Source organism: Talaromyces amestolkiae (assembly GCF_001896365.1).
Source record: "Talaromyces amestolkiae strain CIB chromosome Unknown scaffold2.1, whole genome shotgun sequence".
Taxonomy (NCBI): domain Eukaryota; kingdom Fungi; phylum Ascomycota; class Eurotiomycetes; order Eurotiales; family Trichocomaceae; genus Talaromyces; species Talaromyces amestolkiae.
This window is the reverse complement of record NW_024468038.1, coordinates 2193725-2221473: the sequence shown is the minus strand read 5'-3', so window position 1 is coordinate 2221473 and position 27749 is coordinate 2193725. Positions and strand designations below refer to the sequence as shown.

General features: G+C 45.8%; 7 protein-coding genes across 7 annotated transcripts; 4 read left to right on the top strand and 3 right to left on the bottom strand.

The window, feature by feature from the left end:
- Nucleotides 1–77: 77 nt before the first annotated feature.
- Nucleotides 78–1443, top strand: BHQ10_002005 (uncharacterized protein; the record flags this gene model as incomplete). The annotated part of the gene is made up of 6 exons (XM_040874104.1): nt 78–266; nt 316–488; nt 627–845; nt 907–1129; nt 1193–1248; nt 1314–1443. The coding sequence occupies 6 exons, from the start codon at nt 78–80 to the stop codon at nt 1441–1443; spliced, it is 990 nt and encodes a 329-aa protein (XP_040730510.1).
- A 3632-nt stretch (nt 1444–5075) lies between these two features.
- On the bottom strand, nt 5076–6678 carry BHQ10_002004 (uncharacterized protein; the record flags this gene model as incomplete). The annotated part of the gene is made up of 3 exons (XM_040874103.1): nt 5076–6298; nt 6360–6441; nt 6502–6678. 3 exons carry the CDS (start codon nt 6676–6678, stop codon nt 5076–5078), a joined length of 1482 nt encoding a protein of 493 aa, XP_040730509.1.
- Nucleotides 6679–7777: 1099 nt separating this feature from the next.
- On the top strand, nt 7778–9107 carry BHQ10_002003 (uncharacterized protein; the record flags this gene model as incomplete). The annotated part of the gene is made up of 3 exons (XM_040874102.1): nt 7778–8393; nt 8479–8637; nt 8707–9107. 3 exons carry the CDS (start codon nt 7778–7780, stop codon nt 9105–9107), a joined length of 1176 nt encoding a protein of 391 aa, XP_040730508.1.
- A 217-nt stretch (nt 9108–9324) lies between these two features.
- Nucleotides 9325–10210, bottom strand: BHQ10_002002 (uncharacterized protein; the record flags this gene model as incomplete). Its single annotated transcript, XM_040874101.1, has 4 exons — nt 9325–9504; nt 9570–9652; nt 9708–9801; nt 9872–10210. The coding sequence occupies 4 exons, from the start codon at nt 10208–10210 to the stop codon at nt 9325–9327; spliced, it is 696 nt and encodes a 231-aa protein (XP_040730507.1).
- A 1635-nt stretch (nt 10211–11845) lies between these two features.
- Nucleotides 11846–12857, bottom strand: BHQ10_002001 (uncharacterized protein; the record flags this gene model as incomplete). The annotated part of the gene is made up of 5 exons (XM_040874100.1): nt 11846–12006; nt 12087–12518; nt 12602–12685; nt 12745–12763; nt 12816–12857. The coding sequence occupies 5 exons, from the start codon at nt 12855–12857 to the stop codon at nt 11846–11848; spliced, it is 738 nt and encodes a 245-aa protein (XP_040730506.1).
- A 998-nt stretch (nt 12858–13855) lies between these two features.
- Nucleotides 13856–20949, top strand: BHQ10_002000 (uncharacterized protein; the record flags this gene model as incomplete). The annotated part of the gene is made up of 7 exons (XM_040874099.1): nt 13856–14589; nt 14640–15168; nt 15224–16945; nt 17014–17947; nt 18125–19671; nt 19741–20061; nt 20125–20949. 7 exons carry the CDS (start codon nt 13856–13858, stop codon nt 20947–20949), a joined length of 6612 nt encoding a protein of 2203 aa, XP_040730505.1.
- Nucleotides 20950–23771: 2822 nt separating this feature from the next.
- On the top strand, nt 23772–25721 carry BHQ10_001999 (uncharacterized protein; the record flags this gene model as incomplete). Its single annotated transcript, XM_040874095.1, has 5 exons — nt 23772–24217; nt 24291–24901; nt 24966–25206; nt 25294–25417; nt 25476–25721. 5 exons carry the CDS (start codon nt 23772–23774, stop codon nt 25719–25721), a joined length of 1668 nt encoding a protein of 555 aa, XP_040730504.1.
- Nucleotides 25722–27749: the final 2028 nt, after the last annotated feature.

The window sequence follows — 27749 nt, the reverse complement described above, 5'->3', positions numbered from 1 at the left end:
CGGAGAACAGAGTTTTGAGGGAAGAAGTATGAATAGAACGATAGATGCACTTCGGGTCATTAGATAATCCAGTCAACATGGCGCTATCTCACTTGCACATTCGGACATACGAAAACACCTCTCCACCTCTATCAGAGAAACAGAAACCTATCCAAGATGGAAGCTTGACAGTGATACCAATTCTCCAAACCGAGAATTCGGTGTTTGGGGCGGAGGTATCCGGAGTCGATTGGACAAATCCCGTGCCTGCAGAAACAGTGTCACAGGTAAGTGCGTGCGACGGAGAGTAGAATACGTTTCTAACGCTCGATGTAGCTTATCGCGCTGCAAGATAAGTATGGTGTGCTCATATTTCGAAAAACGAATTTGGACAATGCGCGTCATATTGCCTTTTCACAACAACTGGGAGAAAAGCTAGAGGTCAACCCATTTTACTATGGACGTGAAAATGATAGACTTGGGGAGCCGTTTCTGTTTGACGTCGGAAAGTAGGTCTAAAATTCGGCTAATATGATTACGAAGTATACAAATATTAATAGGCATTAGCATAGAGTTGGACGGCACTTTGGTAAAGAAAGATAGCAGAAGATGGCACCACAGCCTGGGAAATGCTCTTTGGCATACAGTAAGGGATCCGAGAAAAAAGACACCCCAGTCATCTACTTGCTGAGAATCAAGCAGGACTCAACATATCATCAACAACGATCCAAATACTCCATACTATTGTCTCATGGTAATCCGGTCAAGGGCGGATCATGGACACATTTTGCTGATACGCGTCGCGCATATGCCGACCTTCCCGAGTCGAAAAAGGAGGAACTCGAAAATTTGATTGTGGAACACGAGTAAGATAATCGAATTTCCAGCACACAAGCTCCTTTCATCTAATGCGTTCCGTTTCTCTAGTCTATGGCACTCGAGGAAGCTGGCATCGCCGATTGTATACGGAAATCCTCTGCCACATGAATTGGCTGCAAAACCGCCAGCGTATCACCGTCTTGTTCAAACAGCACCTGATGGGCGTCAAACTTTATATCTCGCCGCCCATGCTAAGCTGATCCTAGGCCGGTCGTTTGAGGAGAGTCAAAAATTGTTATGGGAACTGATTGACCACTGCACTCAGCCAAAGGTACTCTATCAAATGTTTTCCCCAGGTGTTTGTCAAATTGGCTAATCAAAATGTGTGCCCTAGTATGTTTTTAGCATGGAATGGCTCTCCGGGGGCGATATGGTATGGTGGGATAATAGGTATGATGTTTCCTCTGCTCCGAGATTCGTTGGTTTGAAAGACGTTGAGATCTAAATGGGCTTAGACAATCGATGCACCGCGCAAATCCATATACAGAAACCATGACAGCTAGGGACGTGCGACGATCGACAATTATTGATGACGGACCATTGGCATACGGAGTCGCTTACGAAGAGAGGCTCGCGGCTGCATAAAAGCCGCAGAATATACAACTCTGGGTAGGATTTCTATCAATCCAGGCCTTGCGTGTCTGTTTCGAGTTCGCCGAAACTGGCATCATTGAAGTGGTACCCATACAAAATAATGATTTTGAACACTCGTTTCATTTCGTTGATCATTTACGATGCATTAATGACATTATAATGCCAGACTCTTGGCGTGCTTCTCTTCAAAATGTTCAATATCATGCCGCAGGCGTAATGTGTTCACGTCACGTTTCCCCAGTATCCTTGAACTCATTGAATATGCGAGATGCAGGATTTGTTTTGCAACTTCCCTTTGACGAATATTGTTTCGTGCCTTCTGAAACGCAGTCGAGGAGTCCAATATGCTGTCAATAAATGGACTGTTGTCCTCTTTCAATCTGAGCAAGATGTGTGTTAGAAATGATTCTACTATTTCATCCTCTTTTTCCAAGGCTTGCAACGACAAAACCAAATTCCATGTTGCTCTCAAGAAGTCTGAAGGGGCGGCTGCGAATGACAATGCTATAGATTTGACGATACGGTGGCGAATATTTGCGGCTTCTCCCCAATCGCCCTTTAATTGATGCTTCAAAGCGATTTCCTCGGTTTTTTCGATCAACCCCAAGTAATACTCCCTGTCGTGTTTCAATAGGAAAAGAACAAGAGCCTGGTGACAATTGTCAAGTGCCCACTGTGCGCGCCGCATATGAGTATCGAGAGAAACATAATCATCCGACATGTCCCAGGGAAGCCTGGTTATGATTGATGGGGGGTTATTGATCAGCTTATGCCATAAATTCCAGGTTTTACCCATCGAATCATCCATATTACCACAGTGCTCGATCCAATGCTTGATCGCATAGGACAGGAAGAAGAATTCCCCCACTGGCTGCTTGCTGTCTTTCCCAGAATAGGCTTCCATGAGTGCTCCTTTGAAGTCGAAGGAGGTGTTAGTAGATGGAGATATCCGCCTTGTTCTTTTCAGATACATCTGTGCAACTTTCCCTGCAATACTCGCAGATCTTAAAGGAGATTTGACTGAAGCTGACACCGCATCGGATCCGCTTATTTGCCATGGTGTATGGTGAGACGTAAGTTGGGTCTCAAAAACGCTCCAGTTCAGATATGTAAGGCATATACCTCCCATCAAACAGTTTGCTTCCACGTCGCTGAACCTTAATGAAACAACCGAGACAGTTCCCGTGTCAGGAGACGAGTCTGTATCTGAATATGAAAGGTGTTGTTTCGCTGAGGGATGTATATAGTGGACCGTTAGAGATTCTTCATCAACCTCGAGAAGACTACCACATGACGAAATCGTCTTTTGTATGTCGGTGATGAAATTTTTTTTATCAATGGTATCATCACCAGGTGTTATGCTCAAGGCCTCCCGAAGTTCCCATAGTGTCAAGGGTCGATATGCCGCAAAAACAAGTTGCAATAATTTTTTGGTGTAAGCGGATCGTGAATTTCTCTCCAAGATACGGTCGTATACTTCAGGCAGATCTCGAGGTAGATTTCTCAATGCTTTCAAGATACCATTGTCTGTTTCCTCACTGCATATGCTATCTATCTGCAGGACCACCCATAGGAACCTATCGGTAGTGTCAGATAAGAAGACATCCTAATAGATCAAATTGTATCCTTACATTCCGTGAGCATTCGTTACCAACGTATGTTGAATTTCAACGATTATCTCAGGATCATTCAGTGAGAGAGAACCAGACTCCAAGCGTCGCTGGAGCTCGTCATTCACATAGTCGGCGATATCGTTATCCTGTATCGATATTTGCAAATCAGAACGGCATGGAAAATGCCTATCAATCAGTAACGTTGTCAACTCTAGTTCTGATCTTGTTGTGAGAAATAATCGGAGTGTGCTATATTCAGCGATATCGCGTAGGTACTTTATCACGGTCTGTTTTTCATGTTCCACGCAGTCGTCAAGACCATCAATGACCACATAAACGGGCTTTTCTTTCAGCTTTGGCGCAAGATGTTCGCGATACACCGTAACGAGCATGTCAAGGTCCAATTTGTGTACTAGTCGTTGAGCTAGTATATTTTCCATATCCATAAATTCTAACCATTGTCGTAAGAGGGACCCCAAAATCGTCCTTGATTGCAATGACTCTGTCACATCATGCCTACAAATAAAGTAGGCCGTTGTTCCTTTAGGCGCGTTCAACAGCAAATCTTCGATCAGATTAGCTGCAAAAACCGACTTTCCGGATCCTAATTTACCGAAGCAAACCAATGTGTTTGTGGCATCCAGATTATCTCTCCAGGTGATATACTCGTTGCAACCGGACAATGACGCGGTATTTCCTTTCTTCCTGACTTGCCGCCACGTCGATGTATAGTCATATACCGAGCAAGCATCTAGCAATAATAATTTGGATGCCAATTTTCGTCTAGCTTCATAGCTTTTATCGAATCTGTCCAACAGTATCGAGCGAAACGTGGAGTTTTGGCGGGCTTCTTCTTCCTGAGTTTTAGCAGAAAGGAGCATGACCTCTTCTTTGATTGAATTTCCAAGAGCCCCGAACTTCTGCGTGTAGTCTCCAAACTCGTCTTGAAATGACCTCAGTGTGGTAAATAAAAGTCGGTTCAGACCGTTGCGACGAGTGAACTGTACGGCTTTGGTGCATAGTTGCACAAGAGTAATAAAGTATTCACAAGTTCGTTTCTGTAGATCAGAAGATCTGTGGTATACCAGAGCAAGCTCTTGATAGCGTGGCGCAGAGCGGCCAATTTCCATGAATAAGGTCGATAGTTTTTCCAGGAACGAGGCATGGTTTGTTGCCAGCTGTAGATTGATTCGTAAGCTCCTGAAGTAGAGAACGAGCGATATAAGGAATCTGGTGACTCGAAATGCGCCGAATAGTTGTAGATGCCTACCTGAAGAGTAAATCTTACTGAGGCCCAGATACCACTAGCCATCATATTTTGCGATCCTCCGACCACCATATCTCCGATAGAAGTAAATGCCTGGATCGCTCGAAGCACATTTGCAAAGCGGGTGCCGACACATTTTCTGGTTAATTGGGATGATCGGTCAATATCAGATGTTAATCTGACAATGTCAATTGCGTCTGGATGGTGTGTGCTTTTCAGATTCTTTAATCTTATTTTTTCGTCGAGAGTCAAGATCGCTTCAAACTCCGAAACGGCCTGTGCAAGTTGGACCTCTGGTGTTAACTTTCCAATTCTTGTTAATGATGTTGCCATTTCTGAAATTCCCACACATCTAAGGTCTAGTAAATTTGGTTTGCAGATGGTGGGACTAAGTAATTGTAATCTGGATGAGGCTGATTTGTTATATTAAGGAATTGGCGTATTGCATGCGAAGTCTTTCCCTAACGACACAGCCACGCTCTTGGGGCTAAAATCGACAGGGGTCGTGTACCAATGAAGTCAGCCGCCATCGTGGTTGATAATAGGTGCTTTCGTGATTTGATAAAAAAGAACAATGAATATCTTTTTCCTTAAGTATTCCTGTTCGAAAACCCACAGGATTATTCCCTAAGGTCGATGTTTGTTTAGTTTTCCGCTTTTCACAGAAAATACATCTCTCCTGATATGAGACGGCTATCAAGAGTACCTAGATTGTATTCTTCCGGTAAAAGTAGCTATTGACACTAATATCTCTCGACATCCCACTCCGGCTGCTCGCGACAAAAGGCGCTGGGTCCCCTTTTCACGAATTGTCCATATCCTTTCCGACCCACGATGCCCCCATTGTCGCGATCCCAAACAACTTCACCGCGAACCAGCGTATATCGAGGCCAGTTTGAAACAATCTGTCCTTCGTACGGTATATAATCTACATTATGATGCAGGGCAGAATTTGTGACAGGAAACGGCTCTAGAGAAGACGGCGGATACCAGATGGTGAGATCGGCATCTGAAAGTCCGGGTATCAGCGCCCCTTTCTGCGGATATAGACCGTATAATTTGGCGGGGTTGGTACTTGTCACCTCGACAAACTTCTGAGGTGAAAGTCGGTCAGCACTCAAGACCAAGGCCAAACGTGTTTCAACGCCGGGGCAACCGTTTGGAATGTAGCGGAATCGCCCCAGAGGTGCGTCTTCAGAAATTGCCGATTTCTTGCCATCGACATTGTCGTCATAAATAAAGGGACAATGATCTGAAGAGAGGATGGTGAATGTTCCATTCTCAATACCCCTCCAGATACTCTCCAAATCTGCCTCGCCATCACGGGGCGGGGGAGAGCAAACACACTTAGCCCCCTCAAATCCTGGCTGATCTAAAGCCTTGCGTGTCAAGAACATGTATTGCGGACATGTCTCGGCAAAGACAGGAAGGCCGCTCGTTTGTGCAGTCCGGATATTATTCGCTGCCAGTGGCGACGACACGTGCACAATTAGGATGGGTGTTTCTACTAATTGGCTTAAGGCAATGGCTCTGTTGGTGGCTTCGCTTTCTAGTATCTGTGGGCGTGAAGTTGCATGGTATTTGGGAGCTAGCAATCGCCGACGCTCCAGCTGTTCTGTCATCCACGTGAGCATATCCCCATTTTCCGCATGAATCATTGTGGTGATCAAATCTTTGCGGGCTTGTAGTAAGACATCTAATATTTGATTGTCACGCAATTGAAGTACCTCGTAAGTCATATAGATCTTGATTGAAGAAACGCCCCGTTCACGAAGGACTGCAAACTCCTCCAGAGCTTGCTCGGTTGGGTTAGAAATCAAGAGGTGAAGAGAATAATCGCAATACGCAGCATCTCGTGCTTTTTGCTGAGCTTCGTCCAATGCATTCAGAATTGATGGATCTGATCTATCTTGAGGAGCGAAGGCAATTATAGTAGTTGTTCCGCCGGCGATAGCGGACCGACTTCCTAAGAAAAAGACTCAGTATCAAGACCATTATGGTACATTCTCATGACCGACAATCTTCACCTGAAGTAAAATCATCTGCGGGCCTGCCTTTGCCGAAAAGTTGAGGCTCTGACAAGTGAACATGGGCATCTACACCCCCGGGCTAGTCAACGTGTTAGTGAACTGTTCTCTTTTAACTACGTATTAAGATTCTATCCCGTACCATCACGTATGCGCCCTGTGCGTCAATAATCCGAGTGGCCTTCACCTTTGACAAGGACCTAGCGGGAGCAAGCAGAGCTATCTTTCCATCTTTGATAGCTATATCGTACCGGCCGACATCGGCAGCGGTGACTACCGTGCCATCCAGGACAACACAGTCGAACGCTGAGTCAAACATTGCGATGCTCGTCTATGGACGATGATAGACGACAACGAGATTCCAGCAAGAAAAGACAAAAGTAAAATGCAGAAGGAAGAGCAAAAGCTTAACTGCTTTATCTGTTCTGAACCTCAGGCAGTATATCTTGACCCTAAGGCATCCATCCCCGTATCGCCCGATCGCCGATAAGATATGGCCGGCGGGCGATAAGAAAACCCGTGCCTATTGGTGCGGGCCGTCCGTGGCCGTCGACTAACCTAATCTAGTCTAGCTGTTTTCACGCCGCGGGGTCATTAGTCTTGCTGAAGCAGTCTTTCTAGAAGTAGATTGTATGTACTCGTATATTTGCGTCTATCTATCTAATGCTACATATTCTCGGAGTATATTCCAGGTCCATTCTGAGGCTAGTAGTGGCGGGGGGKCCGATCGCTTTGGTCTATGTTCGACATGTTGCTGATTCAAGTATATATTTCTTTCTAAAAGTCGAATTAATCACAACCTAGCAGCACTTACAAGCGAGGAGGACTGGTCAGTGATTCATACTCGTTCACTTGTGTTTGGCTTTTGAAAGATAGCTAATACTGGATTGAAACGGTTTTCAGTGACCGTTGGGCAGAGACTCTTTCAAAAGCCGTATCACAGTATGATTAATACAATGCGAAGCAAAGCAAAAATGGTGGCTTAAAGTAAAACATAAGCTCAAGACTATGGTTTAATAAACACGAGATTATCTTGTGCTGAGAGGCGCACTACTAAGGAGAATTAAGAAGTATAACTGTTTATTCGTTTAAGGCTCATAGTACCTATATGTTAAATGTATAAAGTTGTTTTTGCATTTGTCATCCATGTTGTCAAATCGTTGATGTGCTCGGAGACTTTTTGTTGCCGGCATTACTAATTGATTTTCATCGTCATCAAAGACAACAATTATGTGACTTGTACAAGCAGTGAATTTCTACTAAAGATAAGCCATATGCCTTAACGCATCAAGAACGATGCAAAATCCATGTGGTAATAGATACATGATATTCAGAAACCACCAAATCAAGTCTTCGATTTTCTAATACGACCTTGTGTACGCACAGCGCTTTGGAGCAGGGTCCCCAAATAGATAAGAATGCCGGCTTCACGTCCCGTTCGCACGGCAGTTATAGGACTGTCGTCCTCCGCTGTCACTTCATGGGCGGCGGCTGCACATTTACCAGTCCTTGTCGGTGCCCGCAACCGGGACCTTTTCCAAATCACAGCTCTCTGCAACAGCAGCGTCGACGCTGCAAAATCAGCGATTGCACAATACAAACTCGATTCTTCAACGGTGAAAGCTTATGGCAGCCCAGCAGATCTCGCTGCTGACCCTGATGTTGAGCTTGTTCTATGCAACACGCGGGTCGACAAGCATTACGAGACTATTCTTCCAAGCATTCAAGCCGGGAAATCCGTATACATAGAATGGCCAATCGCGAGTAATTTGGCACATATTGAAGAACTGGTGGCAACTTATCGTGCTCGTCGAAATATAGATCAAGTGGCTGCCGTTGGCCTCCAGGGTCGATTCGCTCCTCCAGTTGTCAAAATCAAAGAAGTCCTTCAGTCTGGAAAGGTAGGAAAGCTGGTCAGTACCGAAGTGAGGTTTTTCGGAGGGACAAAAGATCGTCAGACTTTGACCAGTGGATTGAAATATTTTACCCAAAGGGAAATCGGAGGTAATGCTATTACTATAGGATTCGGTCATGGTAGGTCTTCATCTCCTTCTTTCGCCACATGTCTATATAGATAAAAACGCCGTGTGAGAATTTTTACTAATGAATTTAATGCCAGTTATCGATTATGTTCAATCCGTTGTGGGTGATGTCGTCCCTGGGACAGATCATGTGCATTTCGGGCTCCAGCATCCAGAGGTTGGTCTCAGAGACCCGGAGAGTGGAAATATCATAGACACTGTTCGATCAGATGTCCCGGACTTGCTAAGTCTACATGGTACGTGTCTTTTCAAGTTGAGAAAAATATACTTACTATGAGTCGTTCAAATCTCTGACTATATTATAGGCACGCTCCCAGAGTCCGATTTTACTTCCCGAAAAGCCAGCCTTGTAGCATATTTCGCAAGGGGTCAGCCTTACCCCGGTGACCCCTCACTTACTTGGACATTGAATTGCGAGAAAGGAACTATTAGACTGGTTTCTCCATCGGGAATTGCTTTGCATGCCAACGCGTATGAATCGCCGGTCACTATTTCAGTACATCAATATCAGACGGACAAGGTAGAGCAGGGTGAATGGTCGTGGTCGGAGGCTCAGCTAGATGTTCCTATTCTGTCAAGATCAGTGCAGACGTGTCTGGTCAGTGTTGCCGAGAAAAACCAGAAAGGATATGTTGATTTGGAAGATGCAGCGGTGAGAGCCAGACAGATTTCCAGATGGCTCGACTCTTTTTCAGCAGATATTTGACCGAGTCCACGGTCTACCAAATCTGATGTTCGTGTTGGCTGTCACCAAGCCTGGCATACCATTTGTAATTCTTTTTATCATTTCTAAGCACGAAAATAGCTGTCCCTGCTAGCAGAAACTCAATGTTCAGATGTCTTGACGTATATTGGCAAAGCAATGGCATTCTTTTCATTTGATACATAGACCACATAAGTGTGGATACATCAAATTAAACTTATCAGAGCCGACTCTGGATAAAAGTAACCACATCTTGGTTGTACTTGGTGAAATATGTATGATGCGCGGCATTATCGTCTAATGGGAAGACGGAACAACATTGCTCGTCGCCATAGTCACAGTAGCTCTGCAAAGAGCTTGCAAAAGGCTCGCACGCAGCTGGGTCCAGACGTGGGTATATCTATTGACGAAAGAGTCAGTATAATAGTACCAGAAAAACGATTAATGTGACATAGAGCAACTTACACCAGCACCAATGGTACAATTTCCTACATTCCAAGGCTGGAAAGGAACGTATGTTTCATCGCCATAGGCCACTACCGCAATCACTGAACTTCTGGTTAGCATAATTGATCGGGTATATACAGTGATCATGAAACGTACCATTTTGTGCATATTGTGGATCGAGAGCGTTGACGTTATAGGTGACGAGAAGAGAGCTCACGCCACAAATTGCATCCATTGTTGCAACAGCTCCCTATATCGTTCAATTATAAGGATCAATAAGATATGATTTCATACGTGACAGAACAATGAATAAACCATACCAACGAATATCCCAGTATAGCTATCTTGCTACTCGGACAACTGGATGCATACTCGGCAATGTATTGCTGCAAGAGCAAACTACCATTATACGCTGCAAACTGCTTGTCGGAATCGCCATGCTGATATGGTAAACCGAGTGATGTCGAGCCAGGGATCTGTTCGAGAACTACACTCTGGATGCTATCAAGAACGTTGAGATCATCGCCGGTACCTTCACCACGGAGGAGAAGCAGATGGACGCCAGAAGCACAGCTGGTTGGGTCTACCGTTTGAGCTATGCTTGGGATGACGAAAGTCGCCAAGGCCAGTAGCCAAAGATTAAAACATGTGATCGTCATATTGCGATATATTGCGATACCGCTGGATGAAAGACAACTTTTTGGGCAGTTTGCTGATTCCAAAAAGATGAAAAAACTAATCAGGCGCAGAGCGCAATAGAACAGTGGAAAGAAAGGTTGGGCCAAGATATTCTTTCCAATGATTGTAGTATACAAACCGCCGACTAGTTTTTTCATTCATATTTAACGCTTGGCCTACTTCGTCGAGAAGCGATGGCTCCTATCGGGACAACCTTCACTGGGTCTAGTCGAAGTACTCAGGGGCTAGCCAACTGGAAATTATCCCGGAAATGAGAACCCATTATCATTCGATCAACACAAATCGTCGACGGTTTACAGCTGCGGCAACAATGAAAATCACTAGCTATTCCAAGGCACGAGCAGCATTAAGTTTTACTAAATTGTGACGGCGCTAGAAGATCCTAAATCTTGGTGATTAGCTCGGAACATATTATTCATTGCACATGCCTCGACAGCATGGCTAATTGTTAGATCTGAGAGCTACAGCCGGATTATCAACGCTACGAAAGATTGTTTATGAAGCCGAGGAGCACTGCAGGGAAGCATGGATGTTGTGATTAACTGTGATATTTCTCATAAGCTTCGTATGTTGTACCTACATGTACCATTGATTCCGATACCTTCTATTTTCTGGAACGATCCTCCACTCATACATGGACGTGCAGCGGACGGGGCAGATCAGTATTGTATCTGGCTTAGCGCCAATCGACTAGACCAAAATCTCATCAAGATTGCTTTCTCTATTGGTCAATTGCGGACGGATCGAGCAGGTGGGGTGGGCGATCTCATTGAACCATGGATTGACTAACAGGAGCAAGTGCCGGTACCTGTAGGTACGTGCAGGTACAAACACCCGAGTCCTCAGTCTAGAGCACTACTTAGTGCCAAGTTACCTACTCGCAGAACAGAGCTCGTGTCGATCGCAATGCTATGGACAAACTTCCGATTGCTAGATAGTTCCACATGCGAGTCATGGCATTATCTCCTGGGAAATATATTGAGGTAATGTGCGTTTCAGCCTCGTGCTGCAACTCGTATTCGGGAGTTGTGATAACGAACGTACTCACCATCAGTCTCATTTATAACGTCATTGCATCATTTCACATGAGAGCCATGTCGGCTTGGAACGCCTCCGCACGATCACATGGGCCACTTGTAGATATCGTTTTTTTTTACTCGAATCGCCTCCCGGTATTGGTGCCGCGTATGTTGCTTATTTGAGTAGAGCCTCTAAAGACGGCCTAGGTTTGATTTTTCGGTGAGATGGAGGCTTGTGGAGCTTTTGACACCGAGGTATACCGTAAGATATCGTGAAAGTCAATTCGACATGTGGCGCTAGATCGGCGCACAATGGAAATTATCAAGCTTATCAGCTAGCCACAGGCTCGACGCAGGAGAAAACTTGGCATCTACTATGGTACTAGGAAACAGAAACCTTGGAACAATTTGCACTAAAAAAGATTTTGAGAGTAAAAGTCCCACTGATTGATTGCTTCTTCAGGGAGCTATAAAAATTTCCGGAAACACTAAGATACATCTCGATGACGATGATCAAGACTGCTAGTCCATTCTTTAGTCTATTTTACTAGCCTGGACCCGCAGGCCCAAGTCAAATTATTCTTCGGTGCAAGAGATAAGCTCCCTAACGGCATCACCCAGCTCGGATATCACTTTCCCTGTACGAGGGATTGTATGGMCCTTTCCCGTATCAAACATATTGGCGGTATCCGCGTCACAAACATTGTATAGGGCTAGGGCGCCATAACGATAAGGATCTACATTGAAAAAGTTAGTCCAAGAAATCTCAAATTTAGGAAAATCATCCAATCTCATCAAGACCAAGAGACACACTCACCATTAGCCCCAACGATGTGCAAAGTGGGGACATCAAGCACGATTTCAGTCTCGTCTGAAAGAACCAATTTATTGTCTGGCGAGACCGGGGGCCAACCCGTAAAGAAAACTGCACACTTGATCCTCCTGGGTCGCCCCTCCTTTTCCAATCTATGCACTTCGTCCAGAATCAGTGTAGCCGCCATCGCAGATCCCTCGCTGTACCCGACTATACCCTCGACCTCAGGATGTGCCTCTAGTGTATCATAGAGATACTGCATGACAGTCTCCCGATTTTTCCAAGTCTTCTCGGAAGTGGCCAGGCTTCGCATAACATCTTCAGGATTTCGACCAGTCGGTAGCTGCCGTATACGATTGATCATGGACTCTTCTCCGGCGCCCTCGTCGTCCATCCATCGATAATGCGGTCCAGGACCAAAATATTCGCTGAAGCCTGCGGTCGTATGTAGTTAGCACTTGGACGCTGTCACATGTAATCACTGGTGTTTCCAAAGATGTATTGGTATACTCTCTTACCTTCAGGGGGTTCCACGGACACCGGGGCATTGATGAAATGGAAAGTAGCGGCTTGGTCGCTTTCCAGTTCCTTCCGCAGAGGGTCTCCAGGCTATCTGTCAGTCTTGATGTACATTCGACAGCGACGTCATGTGGCAACTCACCTAACTGAATACTGATATTCTGTGTATGTTAGCTCTGGTATTATGACGGTTTCGAAGCCTGTTGCACTCACATCGATGTTACCGATAGCGCCGTGTAGGCACAAGAATTGCATGTTGGTGATTGTCTATGTATCCAAATACTTCAAATGTGGCTATAATCAACGTTCATACCGTAGTTCTGGTCAGCTGGCGTACGTCGAGTAGATCAAACCTAGACGGCATGCAATAGCACACGAAGCGGCATGGCCTTTTATTAGTGCGCATTGCGTGAATCGAAAATGAAACTTAGGGACGACTCCAGGATGGACGTGCCTGGCGTAGGGATAAATCATCCAGGTACCAAAAGGAAGGTACGTACCCACTGCACTAGGCCCAGGGAAGGCGCAAGCTCGGTGGGTGCGGTAGGGAAGGTGGGTAGTAGTGGGGGTGCGGGACTTGCGGTACAGAAGGAAAGCGCGAAGGGACAAACAAACATTCGAAACAAGCTTGAATCCCTGCCAGGGCAAGCCCCACCGTGGAAAGACCTCATCTCTAACTATCTTAGCGGAGCTGTGACCACGCTGATCAACAACTTGAGATGCCAAATGAGCTAAGTGCTAAGCAGTCAACCTGACTTCAGGTGCATGAGGAATACATCTTCGAGTCCACCGCCGAGGCAAATGTCTCATGACAGGATGCCAACTGCAATGGCGAATGCTAGTGATTTGACATGCCTGATTTGTGTCGCGGTCTGCAGTCTCACGGCTATCCAACGCACTCCTTCGACTGAGGCAAACGCTAAAGATGATCGATTCCGCTCCGCAATCATGCTCTTGCCGAATCAGCATGACCTCGGAACCAGCCCCTTGCGTCCTCTCAGGGACTACAAACCTTTCACTCCACAAGATGATAACGCTAGTCGACTAGCATTTGATGACGCGAAAGATCGGCAGACTACAGGGAGCATTATAAACCATGGTGAGCATGCGCAGTCACCACGGAACGAAAAGCCAAGGCTAAAAGAAGACAGAAAGAGCGCGTTCTGATATTGCTAGAAGCTCTTTCTTCCCATTGCATTCTTTCTTATGGTCTTCCATCGCTTACAACAATCACTCCCTGGAGTTTCTGAGCCATGAACGGGTTTTCGGGCATTCCAGATACACATCCAGCGTCAGCAGCACTGAATCACGATGTCAGCTGCTGCCACGAAAACAACAGGCAGCGCATTGCCATAATTGGTTATGCTTGTCGTCTACCAGGCGATGTATCGTCTCCTGCCGACCTGTGGGAGCTTTGTACCCGGAAACGCAGCGGATGGTCACCCATTCCAAACGATCGCTTCGCGTCTGAGGCATTCCACCACCCCAATCCTTCGAAAGTGGGAGCGTTCAATCCCTCAGGCGGTTACTTTCTGCAAGATGACATCTCTCGCTTCGATGCGCCGTTCTTCAATATAACCGCCCAGGAGGCGATCTCTATGGACCCCCAACAACGATTGCTACTCGAGTGTTCATATGAAGCCGTCGAAAGTGCGGGAATACCAAAAGAGTCATTAGCTGGGAGAAACGTTGGCGTTTTTGTCGGCGGCAACTTTGCGGATTATGAACTTCACAACGTGCGCGATGTTGAGACGATTCCCATGTACCAGGCTACGGGGTGTGCTCCCTCTCTGCAGTCAAATCGAATATCCTACTACTTCGATTTTCGTGGCCCTAGTTTCACCGTCGATACGGCATGTTCCTCCTCATTGGTCGCACTAAATGCTGCCGTACAGAGCTTACGAAGTGGTGAGTCCACAGAGGCGCTGGTTGCCGGATGCAGATTGAATATCGTACCGGACTTGTTTGTCTCCATGTCAATGTCCCAGTATGTTTACACCGATCCATTGCCAATTTCGCGCTGACTCACAATCATAGGTTGTTCAACGATGAAGGGAAAACGTACGCTTTTGACAATCGGGCCACATCCGGGTTCGCCAGAGGAGAGGGCGCCGGTGTAGTGCTCTTGAAGCCTCTGGAAGACGCTATCAGAGACAAAGACCCAATTCGTGCCGTCATTGTGAATTCGGGAGTGAGTCAGGACGGACGAACCCAGGGAATTACAATGCCAAATGGGCATGCACAAGAGGAGCTAATTCGGCGTGTCTATAACGAGGCTCATATTAATCCTGAAGATTGTGGATTTGTGGAAATGCATGGAACGGGAACCAAAGTCGGGGATCCAATTGAAGCGACAGCTGTGCATGCGGCTCTCGGAGATGGAAGGTCTCCAAAAAATCCCCTGTACATTGGCTCGGTGAAGTCGAACGTTGGCCATCTTGAAGGGGCCAGTGGAGTGATTTCCTTGATCAAAGCAGCCATGATGCTAGATCATGATCTTCTATTGCCCAACGCCGATTTTAAAAAGGCAAACGATAATATACCACTGAATGAGTGGAACATGAAGGTGGGTTTTTCATGATGGTCGAGATTAACCAGAGATACTAAGCAATTGGATGCAGGTTGTGACATCGACCAGACCATGGCCACGAGGCAAGAGATTTATCAGTGTCTCAAACTACGGCTTCGGAGGCACAAATGCACATGTCGTACTGGAAAAGGCACCATTGAATACAAATACACCAGACACTCTTTCCAGCGATATCGACGATACGCACATGTATAATGACCCAAAGCATAAGCTAATATTCATATCAGCGAATGATAAAGATTCCTTGCAGCAAAGAATCAAGGATTTCGGCATATACTTCGAGCAGAGACCTGAAGTATTCGAAAAATTGTTGTTCGGAAATTTTGCCTTTACCGTGGGGAGCAAACTGTCCCACCTTTCGTATCGAATCGCTCTTCCAGCATGCTCATTAGATGATTTGGGCATCCGCTTGGCTCAGTTGAAAGTCAATGCCTCCAAGGTTCTAGGCGACCCCAAGATAGGTTACGTCTTTACGGGACAAGGGGCGCAATGGGCTCAGATGGGATGTGCTCTTATAGACGAATATCCAATCTTTAGGGCAGTGATTCAGCAGGCAGACGGCTATCTACGCCAACTGCATGCTGAATGGTCTTTGGAAGCAGAAATCAAGAAGGATCCCGCTGATTCTCGGATCGACTCTCCTGAGCTAAGCCAGCCGGCCTGTACAGCCATCCAAATTGCTCTGGTGACACTGTTAGAATCCTGGGGCATACGTCCAAAGTATGTGGTCGGTCACAGCTCCGGTGAGATTGCTGCATCATATGCCGCGGGCGTATATGACTTGCACTCAGCCATGGCTCTATCTTACTATAGAGGACAGATGACCAGACTGCTGAAAGAAACTTACCCTTCCCTCCGAGGTGCCATGATAGCAGTTGGCACTGGGGCTAGTATTATTCGCCCAATGCTCAAAATGCTTCGAAAAGGTTATGCGACCGTAGCTTGTATTAACAGTCCAACAAGTGTTACTGTGTCTGGTGATCTTTCTGCAATCGATGAGCTCGAAAGCATACTCCAGACAGAACAAATCTTTAACAGACGCCTGAAGATAGATGTCGCCTACCATTCAGACCACATGAAAAAGATATCCGACGCTTATTTTGATTCCATTGCACATATAAAACGGAAGTCTACGTTGCAGAGCGACGTAATTTTTATCTCTTCAGTTCTGGGCCGCGTCGCAGATTCAACAACCTTCAATGCCTCATATTGGGTTCAAAATCTTACTTCTCCCGTTCTATTCCCCGACACGTTGGAACAAATGTGTAAGCAAGACGGCGGGACTCCTAACCTACTAATAGAAGTTGGACCTCACGCAGCCTTGAAAGGCCCGATTGGCGATACACTGAAACATTTGGGAATTACTTCCGCCAAGATTGCGTACGCGCCTACAATCGTTCGCAAAGAAAAAGCGGTTGAAACACTCATGAATACTGCTGCGGCTGCCTACGTTCGAGGTGCAAATCTAGATCCATACGCAATCAACTTTCCATGCACTGGAGCTCGGAATTATAGTTTTTTGACGGATCTGCCTCGTTATCCTTGGCAGCACCACACACGCTACTGGCACGAACCTCGAATTGCAAAGAAACATCAAATTCGTGACGGTGCGAGAAATGACGTACTAGGTGTTATGGCAAACTATTCGAACGATATGGAGCCTACGTGGAGAAATATTGTGCGGCTGGATGATATCCCTTGGCTCAGGGATCATAAAATGCAGGGCATGGTTGTCTACCCGCTTGCTGGATATGTAAGTTGTGTTATCAGTTTCCCTGTGGGTTATTTCATATTGTTATACAGGAGACTAACAATTAAAAGCTCGCCATGGCTATAGAGGCAGCCGCTCGACGCGCTCACCACCGTAATATCACATTTAACGCCTTCGAGTTTCGAGAAGTTGTTGTTGAGTCTGCATTAGTGCTCAGTGATGATGCTGATGTAGAAACGACCATCTCATTGCGGCCTTACGATGAAGGCACCCGTGGTGCCTCGGATGTTTGGGATGAATTTAAGATTCATTCCTGGAGCTCTCAAAGGGGCTGGATCAAGCACTGCCATGGTCTTGTTGGAGTTCGGAACTCCTTTCATGGTGATGCTTCTAATATTTCCGGATCCAGTTTGAAAAATAAAAGCCATATACAGAACAGGAAGTCGAAAATTATCTCATCTTCAACCAACCATATTTCCGAAGATCGCCTTTATCAGGTTCTTACGGACCTTGGAGCGGACTATGGGCCAACATTCAAGGGCCTTGAGAATTGCTACGCTGACTCACATCACAGCCATGCCGATCTTTTTATTCGAGATACGACCGCTTTGATGCCTAAGAACTATCAGTCGCCTCTATTCGCTCACCCGGCTTTTCTAGACGGCTTGCTCCATCTCGTCTGGCCTATTCTCGGTCACGGTCGCATGACGCTGGAGACACTCTATATGCCCACCTTAATCAAGCACGCAATGATCAGTTCTGAGATTCCATTTGCTGCTGGCCAGCATGTGAGAGCGTTTGGAACTGGAAATCCGGACCTACCTTCCCCTGAACCGACTCACTTTGACCTCTTTGCTGTCGCCGAGGACAATACTTCGGATCCTTTGATAGTACTAGATGGCCTTGTCATGACTCCCATTCGTGATGCGGGATTAGGAGCTGGCAGCGAAGTTCGCAAACTATGTTACAAGCTCGAATGGCAGGCGTGGGAAAAAAAGAGTCATGCGTCTAATGGACATGCGCAGCCTGCTGACATGTCTAATGGTAGATCACATGAACTTACAAACGGACACTCTCATATTGACGTTCAAAATGGCCAGAATGGTGTCAACGGAACAAATCACAGTTTGGCCAATGGTTCAAATTGCCATCACCAGACCAATGGGACCTCAATTACGCATGACAATAGGAGAGATACATCTAACGAACTGACGATTCGAGATGACCGCGTTGTCATCGTACGATTTTCACGACAACGCGATACTGATCCCATCGCTACAGAAATTGCAAAGGATTTAGGCCAAACATCATACAGAAATCTATCCGCAGCGGAATTAACAACCCAATATACCGACAGCAACGTTATCATCCTTCAATCGCCTGATGCTTCCTTAAGAGATGCGACTGCTGAGGAATTTGAGACTATTCGCAAGATCCTTCTCACTGCAGCCAACATTCTCTGGGTCTATCCGAATAGCTCACCAGATGCCCAGATGACTGTTGGAATGACACGAAGCGTCCGATCCGAGACCATGGCTAAAATAGTAACTCTAGGTCTCCATAGCGAAGATCCCATCATTGCCGCTAGCACTGTCTCCAAAGTTATGGATGCAATATGGCCTACAGACGGTGCTGAACCTTGCAAAGAGTCCGAATTCAAGTCAACTGATTCTCAGCTTCTCGTATTGCGGACTGTGGAGGATATACACTCAAATGCGTTCATTCATAACGAGAACAGCGAAATGAGCTTATCCGTACAGCCTTTCCATCAGTCGGGTAGACGATTGAAATTGAAGATTGCTCAGCCTGGATCGCTTGACACAATCTACTTTACCGATGACGATGTCGCCGAGTTGGGAGATGAGTCCGTAGAGATTGAGGTCCAAGCCACGGGTATCAATTTCAAAGATGTTGTGGTGTCCATGGGTCAGCTCATTCAGCCATACATCGGTGTTGAGTGCAGTGGCACTGTCACATCGGTTGGGAAGAATGTCACAGATGTATTTCCTGGGCAGCGGGTTATGGCCATGCCAGAAGGAGCATACTCAACTTACGCACGATGCCCCAGTACTAGCATCGCTACCATACCGGACTCCATGTCCATGGAAGAAGCGGCTACCATTCCCATCATATTTTGCACGGCCTATTATGGGCTGTTCGACTTGGGCCGTCTTTCCGCTGGCGAGCGTGTCTTGATACATGCTGGTGCTGGTGGTGTTGGACAAGCGGCCATTCAGCTGGCTCAAATGGTGGGCGCTGATATCTTCGTGACAGTGGGCAGTCAAGAAAAAAAGACGTTTCTCATGGAGCGCTACAACATTCCTCAAGACCGCATTCTATACAGTCGCGACAACTCCTTTGGTGCAGCGATCCGAAGAGCCACTAGTGGTGAGGGTGTCGACGTTGTCCTGAACTCTCTTGCTGGCGACCTCTTACGAGAAAGTTGGGACTGCCTGGCGCCTTTTGGAAGGTTTATCGAAATCGGAAAGGCCGACATAACCAAGAATAGTCGCTTGGAGATGTTAAAATTCGAGCATAACGTCACATTTGCTTCTGTTGATCTGACCAAAGTTGCCAAGTTTCGGCCCAGGTTAATGAAGCGATTGCTGAATGACGTTTGCCGGCTTCTGGGCGAAGGTAGCATTAAGCCAGTTTACCCTATTACAAAGTACTCCATTTCGGAGGTTGAGGCAGGATTTAGAGCTTTGCAGACTGGAAAGAACATGGGAAAATCTGTTGTTGTTCCTAATGCTGATGATCAGGTCAAGGTATGTTCAAGTTTTTGTACCAATTATTTTTTTTTTATCAGCCCAGAAACAACTAATCCCTTGTTATAGGCCGTATCTCTCAAGACGTCTAGTAACCTTCTGCGGCATGACGCAACATATCTCATTATTGGTGGAACGGGCGGTCTGGGTAGAAGTATGGCCAAATGGATGTCCACCAAGGGAGCTCGAAACATCGTACTTGTTTCACGATCGGGCTCTGTGAGCGACAAGTTGGAATCTCTGATCCACGAGCTGGCTTCTCACGGAACGCAGATTTTCGTCAAAGCTTGTGATGTTAGCTCCAGAGCTGATGTCGAAAGACTCGTGGACGAGGAACTTGTCCATCTTCCACCTGTGCGTGGCCTCGTTCATGGGGCCATGGTTCTTCGAGTGAGTTAATCAATTGATGCTGTCACTGTCTCAACTTGCCGGTAACTAATCGAACATCTATAGGATATGCTGTTTGAAAACATGACTCTTGAAGATTTCAAATCGGTGTCTGCTTGCAAAGTCGACGGTGCTTGGAATCTGCACCACTGCCTAGCGCAATCATCGCTGGACTTTTTCATCGCCTTGTCATCTGTCGCTGGGGTGGTCGGTAATCGAGGTCAAGCTGCTTACTCGGCAGCTAACGTATTCCTTGATGGTTTCATGGAGTACCGGCGATCTCAAGGTCTTCCTGGAAAGTCAATCGATCTTGCCGCGGTTACCGAAGTTGGTTACCTAGCCGATAGCGATCCCTCAAGACAACAAGAGGTGGCGAAGAATATTGGAGGCGCTACAATCAACGAATCCGAAGTTCTGGCACTCCTCGCCTTGGCTATTACCAGTGACTTGAATAAATCTAGTCAAAGTCAGTTCGTCACGGGCTTAGAAGCAACAGATTCACTAGATAGTTTCTGGCTTCACGATCCCAAATTCTCATCTATCCGCGAGGCTGTCGAGTCAGTCATGAACGAATCGCAAAAAGATGGCAAAGAGCTTCCACTGCGCATAGCAGTTCAGTCTGCTTCTACCAGAGCCGACGCTATCCATGTTTGTTACGAAGCTCTAGCGGCCAAATTGGCAGCGGTCCTGGGCATGAGTCCAGAAGATATGGACGTTTCGACTCGAGTCTCCTCTTTGGGCCTGGATTCTTTGGTTGCGATCGAGATTCGAAACTGGATTGCCCGAGAAGCAGACGCGAATGTGCAGGTGCTCGAACTATTGTCCAGCGAATCATTGATCAAGCTTGCTGAATTGATATTGGCGAAATCCAAGCTTTCTGTACCTAAGTGATGCATTTCTTTCGTTTTTCTGTCTATTTTGTTTCTTCTTTTCTCGATTAGATAGTTTTCCTTCTCTGATGTGTAATTTTCTATGTTGCAGGCTGTATATAGTCAGTGAATAATTTTAATAATACATACTTGTTCCATTTTGTACATTTTCTCAAGGTCGGTTTCTAGAATAGATTTGTACTCGAAATTGAACATAAGTAAGCGGGATCATTTATCTTTCCAGGACATCGAAGTATGTACACTCCAATATGTCTAACGGATGCCATCTAAATATATACCTATGTGTGTACCTAGCGGTTATGTAAGTAGGCGAGCAACTGGTACACGCCGATACATCCGTAACCAGATGCGGCCGGGTTGAAGGAATACCTCGTGCTCGTTTTCATTTTCCCTTGGCTCTGTTCTTTCAAAGATAGCTTTTCAAATACCGACTTTTAATATAGAGAATACCACTTGCACATGGATGCACATAAATTGCCTCACGATCATTGGTCAGATGTAGCAATCTATGGATTGAACGCGTCAACTGGTGCGGCTGAAGGCGATCCGGTCACGGGTAGGCAGCGATAAATAGTTGTAGAGGATCAGTCTGCTGGAGAAGCTTGGACTTGGGATCATATCATGAATGAATTCGCTCACCTCATTAGAAGTCAAGAGAATTCTATATACCTCAGCTTACACTGCACATGGAGCTCTTACCGTCTGCCGACCATGGCTATTTGCCATTTGGTTTGGTCATGGTATGCCAATGATCCCCATCCCATACTTTCAAGGAATGATCTTTAGAAAGCCAAGTCCTAATTGGGTTTCCTCTTGTCATAGACAAGCACTATGGCTTTAATCCATACGGTCGTCACGTACATCCGACCGCTGTCGTCTATGAAAGGATTCTCCGGTCCTTCGGCACCGGCACCGAACGCGCTCACAGCACACGTATACGGCGTCAAGAACGTCTACACAGCCTTGATCCGATTATATGCGGCACATAATATCCATAGTCGAGAACTGTATACGTTGGCTATAATTACATATATCGGTCCGTTGTTTTTATATGGAACAGAGTGGTTGATCTGGGGGAATGCTAGAAGGCGGGAAACTATTCCCACTTTTTTCATTCCGACAACAATGTTAGTCTGGATGCTGATGGAAAGAGATTGGTATCTGGGTAATTAATGCGGTGCTCTGAGGATCGACTATGGGAGAAAAAATCAAGTGGCTGAGCTTGTTTGACTCAGAAACATAACACGCCATCAGCAGATGGAAACGTCGCGGTGCAAATTTGAATTGGCGAGAGGCGGTCGGTATAGATCACATTAGGTAAACAGCCAATGATTCACTTGATTTTCAAAATCGAAAGATGAAACACAGATATACTCTGATACTACTCTGTAGCCTAAATTCATCAATGTTCTGGACTCGTCTCTTTTGATCACATGGGACGATGAATTAGGGCATGGGTCCGTTTGTTGGCATCCCCATATAACTGAGGAAGACTGGAAGAGTCATGCCGACCGAAGATAAATCAAAGCCCAGGTCTAAGACACAATGCAGCGGTGCAAGCTAAGCGGCCGAGTCGGCTATTGGTCCGACGCGCAAATCTTTCCGATGCAGGTGGGCCAGGAGGTTATCGCAACCTTTGTGCTTAATCGACCTCTATATACAGTCAATTTCAGGGACTGTGCAGCTGGAGCAGCGCTATTGTACCCAACGTGTGACAGAGAAAATTTTCAAGAGGCGCTGATAGCATCAACAGTAGGCTCTAGCTACGCAGTAGCTAGCTTTTTTTGCGTGGGTCGGTGGAGCGAAGGAGGGAAAAAATCTTTAAAAAGCGATCACGACTTGGACTAAATGCACATAGACCTGCATTATAAGTCCATCAATTTAGCCGGAAAAACGGAGAAATTTGAGACCTGACATCCAATTGACTTGAAAATGCTGCCCACAACATGTCTTCTCGGCCACAGTCACGCACAAAAGAAGCTGTGGAACCTCGACTAACCTGCTGGATTGGGAACTCTGTTCGTGGAATCCATTTCCCGAACCGATGCCGTCAATCTACCCACGTTGCCGCACGATCGTTGTACATAGTAAAGATATAACGAGTATTGCCCTTATCTTACATCTGATTCATGTCGGTGCATAAGGAAGTGTCAAAGAAGACATTTATTCCAATCATTGTCATTCATACAATCAAATCTACTTTTGTCGGCTCGCTTGCTCAGTAGACGGCACTCAAATTGAGCTAATCTCAGAGCAAGCCCTATGAAAAGAACGTTCCATGACACACACTTTATATTGTGGTTCTAGCGAGACCCAGTCCGTCTCGGGGGAATGTCCGATCTACCTTGTCGGCCACAACGCATATGAAAGATGCCGGATCCACCATGCGGGTTGACCTGCTCTTGATAAGCTCCTCCGACCTCCAACATTCTGCTGAATAGATGGAGCCGTCCACAGCGGCGTTGCATATATGGGGATGTAGGGCAGCAATGCGCCATCGTGCTATTATGATGTGACTTGTCGGTGAAGGATGGCTGAGAGGTGTCTCAATATTCCAATGCCCGAGTCTACAGTCCAGACTCTTATGGGCTGTATCCCACGGAGCTACTCTATAAAAATCGGCCCACTACTTCTTCGACTAGATAGCGCACAGTCAGAGTGCTGATAATAGGCATTACTCAGCCCGCCACTTCGAATACGTAGTGACTGCGTAGTATAAAAAGATTTACCCTATCCGTTGTGTACGATGGACGTCTCGAAGAATTGCACACCTTTCATCCCTCCAAATTTTCAGGGGCAATATAATTCCTAGACAGGAACAATATGGGAACTAGCATCACTGTGGTGGAGGTTCATCAAGACCGTACTGATGACACCTCTGTCCTTTCCAAGCCAACCCCAACTGTTCGACCCGGATTTACAAGGTCGGAAAGCACTCTTGTCGCTCAAGAGCTCGATGAAAAAATAGTCAAGAGCAGTTTGGATACCAAATTATATACTGAAACAGCCGAGGAACACAATCCAGAAGCACAGAAAGAATCGACTGAGCCGGAAATCGGAAAGCTCTCGTCATGGAAAGGCGCCCTGATATTATTAGTCACCGCAGGAGCTATGTTTATGGATAATGTATTCATCACCAGTATAAACATCGCACTGTCCGATGTGCAAGAGGAATTCAGTATCCAGTCATCAGAGTTACAATGGATGATTTCAGCGTATACCCTCGCCTTTGGAGGATGTCTTTTGCTATCTGGTGTCTTGTCTGATAGGTATGTTGAAATTTTCTTTCCTGCCGAGTTTTATACAAGTAATCTTTTACACTTGCTGACTATTTACTTTTAGATATGGCCGGAAGCCCATGTTGATTGCCGGTCTGATTTGGCTCTCAATATGGACTCTCGCAATAGGTTTTACATCCTCTTTCATTCAAATGACTGTCTTCAGAGGCCTTCAAGGAATGGGCGCCGCGTTTACGATCCCCTCAGCTGTGGGGATAATCAGCTCATACTTTACTGGTCAAGACAGGACGCGCGCCCTGGGTATATATGCGGCTTCTGGTGCGGTCGGTTTCACAGCCGGTCTTGTGTTGGGCGGACTTCTCTCTTCGTCCCTTGGCTGGCGATACATATTCCGATTGTCAGTTATTGTCAGTGCCCTGTTAGCCATACTTGGTTTCATAGCGCTTCCTTCCACCCCCATCAAAAAACATTCCAAGTCCAGAATGGACTTTTTGGGCGCTTTTCTTTCAACTGCTGGACTTATCCTTCTAGCGTTTGTGTTATCTGGTGGTGGTGTCTATGGTTGGGGGAAGGCATTTATCGTTGTCCTTCTCATATTGTCTGTTACTCTTCTTGTTACATTTGTCGTCTATGAGAGCAAGATTAGTAACCCGATCATGCCACTATCATTATGGAAGATCCGCAATTTTGCAAGCTTGTGGGTATGCGGATTCGGTATGTCTTATCCCTTATCGACTCTGCTATAGGGTAACTTCTTCGCTAACTTTCATATTTGTAGCTGTGAATGGCAGCTATACAACAGTCTTATATTATACAGTACTCATATCTCAACAAGTCGATAAGCTTTCCCCACTTGAAACCGCAATTCGCTTCATACCTTCCGGAGTGCTCGGCTTTGTGGTAACGCTTGCCACTACAAGAGCTATTGAATCTTTTGATGGAAAGTACATATTGATTACGGGATTGTTGTTCGAAGTCCTGGCCCCGCTGCCAAGCTGTTTATTGTCGAGCTCCAATTTGTGAGTCCTTCCGACATATCTTTCTTGTTAAATAACTTAAACAAGTCACATCAGCTGTTGTCCAAGACTTTTAACATCCTAATCTAGCTGGGTCAATGTCATGCCAACCTCGTTTTTGAGTATCACCGGAATTTCGATTGCCTATATCACATGCAGTACCCTCATGTTGGTCAATGCTCCCATGAATGTGAAAAGTCTATGCGGAGGCATGGTTAGTTGATCCGATAATTGATAAGTTTTCACTTTCTGAAGCTAACTGTGATTTGTAGATCAATACCGCGTACCAGATCGGTGGTGGAGTTTCCCTGGCTATATGCTCTGCCGTTGTGCAAGGAATTGACATCAATAAAGACCATGATGTTGCCCAGCAGTACACAACTGGTCTCTGGTGTACCTCGGTTATCGCCGGCATTGGACTCATCTTTGCAGTATTCTTCCTGAAAAACGACCATTCTGCATCAATGAAGAGCTCTTCAGAAACCTCCCGAGCTGAGATTCTAGAGCACATGGCCTAGGGTACAAGAGATTTGATTCTTCACGATAGTTATGTCTTCTCATGGCGCCTGGACTTGAACTATGATGGGCTTTTCGTTATTGGTTATGGTGTATCGGTGTTTGATTGATTGAACGAACTGGAACTTCGTTAAAAGTTGCGATGACTTTCTTTTTTTTAATGTTTGATATCCAGGTTAGATTTAGAAATATATAGAACCCCATGGAGCTACGTGGATGATAATTAATTACTTTGACCACTTTTTTCTATTATTCGAAGCGAAGACAACCTTGAACTAGTTTAGTAGATACTTCGCTCGACTAATCATTCATTTGGATAGGAAGGATCAATTTCCATGTAACACCAGATATCTAGAGATCTCATAAGCTTGAAAGTTGTCATTGCATCTCGTAGATGCAAATCCTGTCAAACTTGAGATCATTTGTCGTGTCTAACAGAGACCAGACGATGTTGGAGCCTGAGGCAGCAATGAGTAGGACACACATCAACCCTAATCCCAAGGCTAGTTTTAAAGAGGAATAGCGTACAATAAGATCAACATTCCAGCTTTCGCAATGACCTCTTTCTTTTCATCTCTACATTTTGTACCCTTTGCCTTTTATCTTTGTATTACTTGGCTTCATCTCCGAAAAAACAGAATCCCAGAGCATATCGGCACCCCTACATGCGCATGGAAAATCTTCAATGTAAAATCAACAGGCCGCAATCATGTCGAGTCTTCCCACGGACACAGTCAAACTCCTCATCACCAGTATCAGAGATGCTATAGGCGTAACGCTTTCCGCAGTTGTTCAGCTCCTTACAGGAGATATTCTTAGTCCACGACGGCTACTGCGGATAATCCTTGAGCTTATGCTCGCAGGGTTTCTACTCATAGCGCCAGCCATCGCAGATGTGCAGTACCTGTCAAGCAGCAATCGCACTCGCAGCTACTGGGTTCATGCCCCTGAAAACTTGAAGGAAGGACAGAAATATCCTGCTGTGATTATGTTTCACGGAGGAGGTAGAATAGGTTCTGATGCCGATGGACTCGCTATGGAGCTGGACTTGAGGATGTCGTTGCCTCTAGTTCAGACAGTCTACTCCACGGATGTTAGTACTAGTATTACAGAACGAACCAAACAGATAAAGTTATAGCTAATGAATGGAAACCAGAAATATTTCATATATCCAAATGGTGTGGGTGGTGTGTGGGCAGGGCCGACTTACGCCGAAGTTTCTGTGGAAGAGGACCTACGATTTGTTAGCGACATGATTGATGATTTGAAGTCAAAATACAGTATTGATAGCAACCGTATATATGCTGCAGGAATGTCGAATGGCGGCGGTTTTGTTGACACAATCGCCTGCAGCGAACTTGGTTCAAAGTTTGCAGCATTTGCGTCTGTTGCTGGCTCCTTTTACACAAGTGTCAATGGTTATGACTGTTTGTCAGCGCGATCACCTCTTCCATTTTTGGAGATACATGGTGCACTTGACAAAGGAGTTCACTATGCTGGGGGCATGGGATACGGCGGGCCYTTGCCGCCMATCCCAGTGTGGKATGCACTTTTATTTCACGTACCATTGAAGTTGCCTTTTCAACATCACTCAACTAACATATGAATTTGTAAAGGTTGGATGATTGGGCAAAGCGAAACAAATGTACAAGTAACTCTACTGCTCACAGTATTGACGGGAATGTCCACCATACATCATGGACGTGTGGTGGACAGAGAGGAATACTGCAGCACTGGAAAGTTGATGCAAACGGTTGGTTATCTTCCAGAAAACAGCAGCAAAAATTGATGTTAACGTGAATGAACCCAGGACACGACTGGCCGTCAAAATCGCGAAACATCAACATGTTAGTCGCTGGGATGGGACCTCAGCCGATTGAAGCGAATGAGCTCATCATTGACTTCTTCAACCGATATTCGCTTACTTGATTACCTGGAAAATTGACACTTTCGATAGTAGCTAGCTCTAATGAACGACATCGATGAATGGAATCGAGAGAAAGTCAGACATAAATAGACTGCTTTCATGA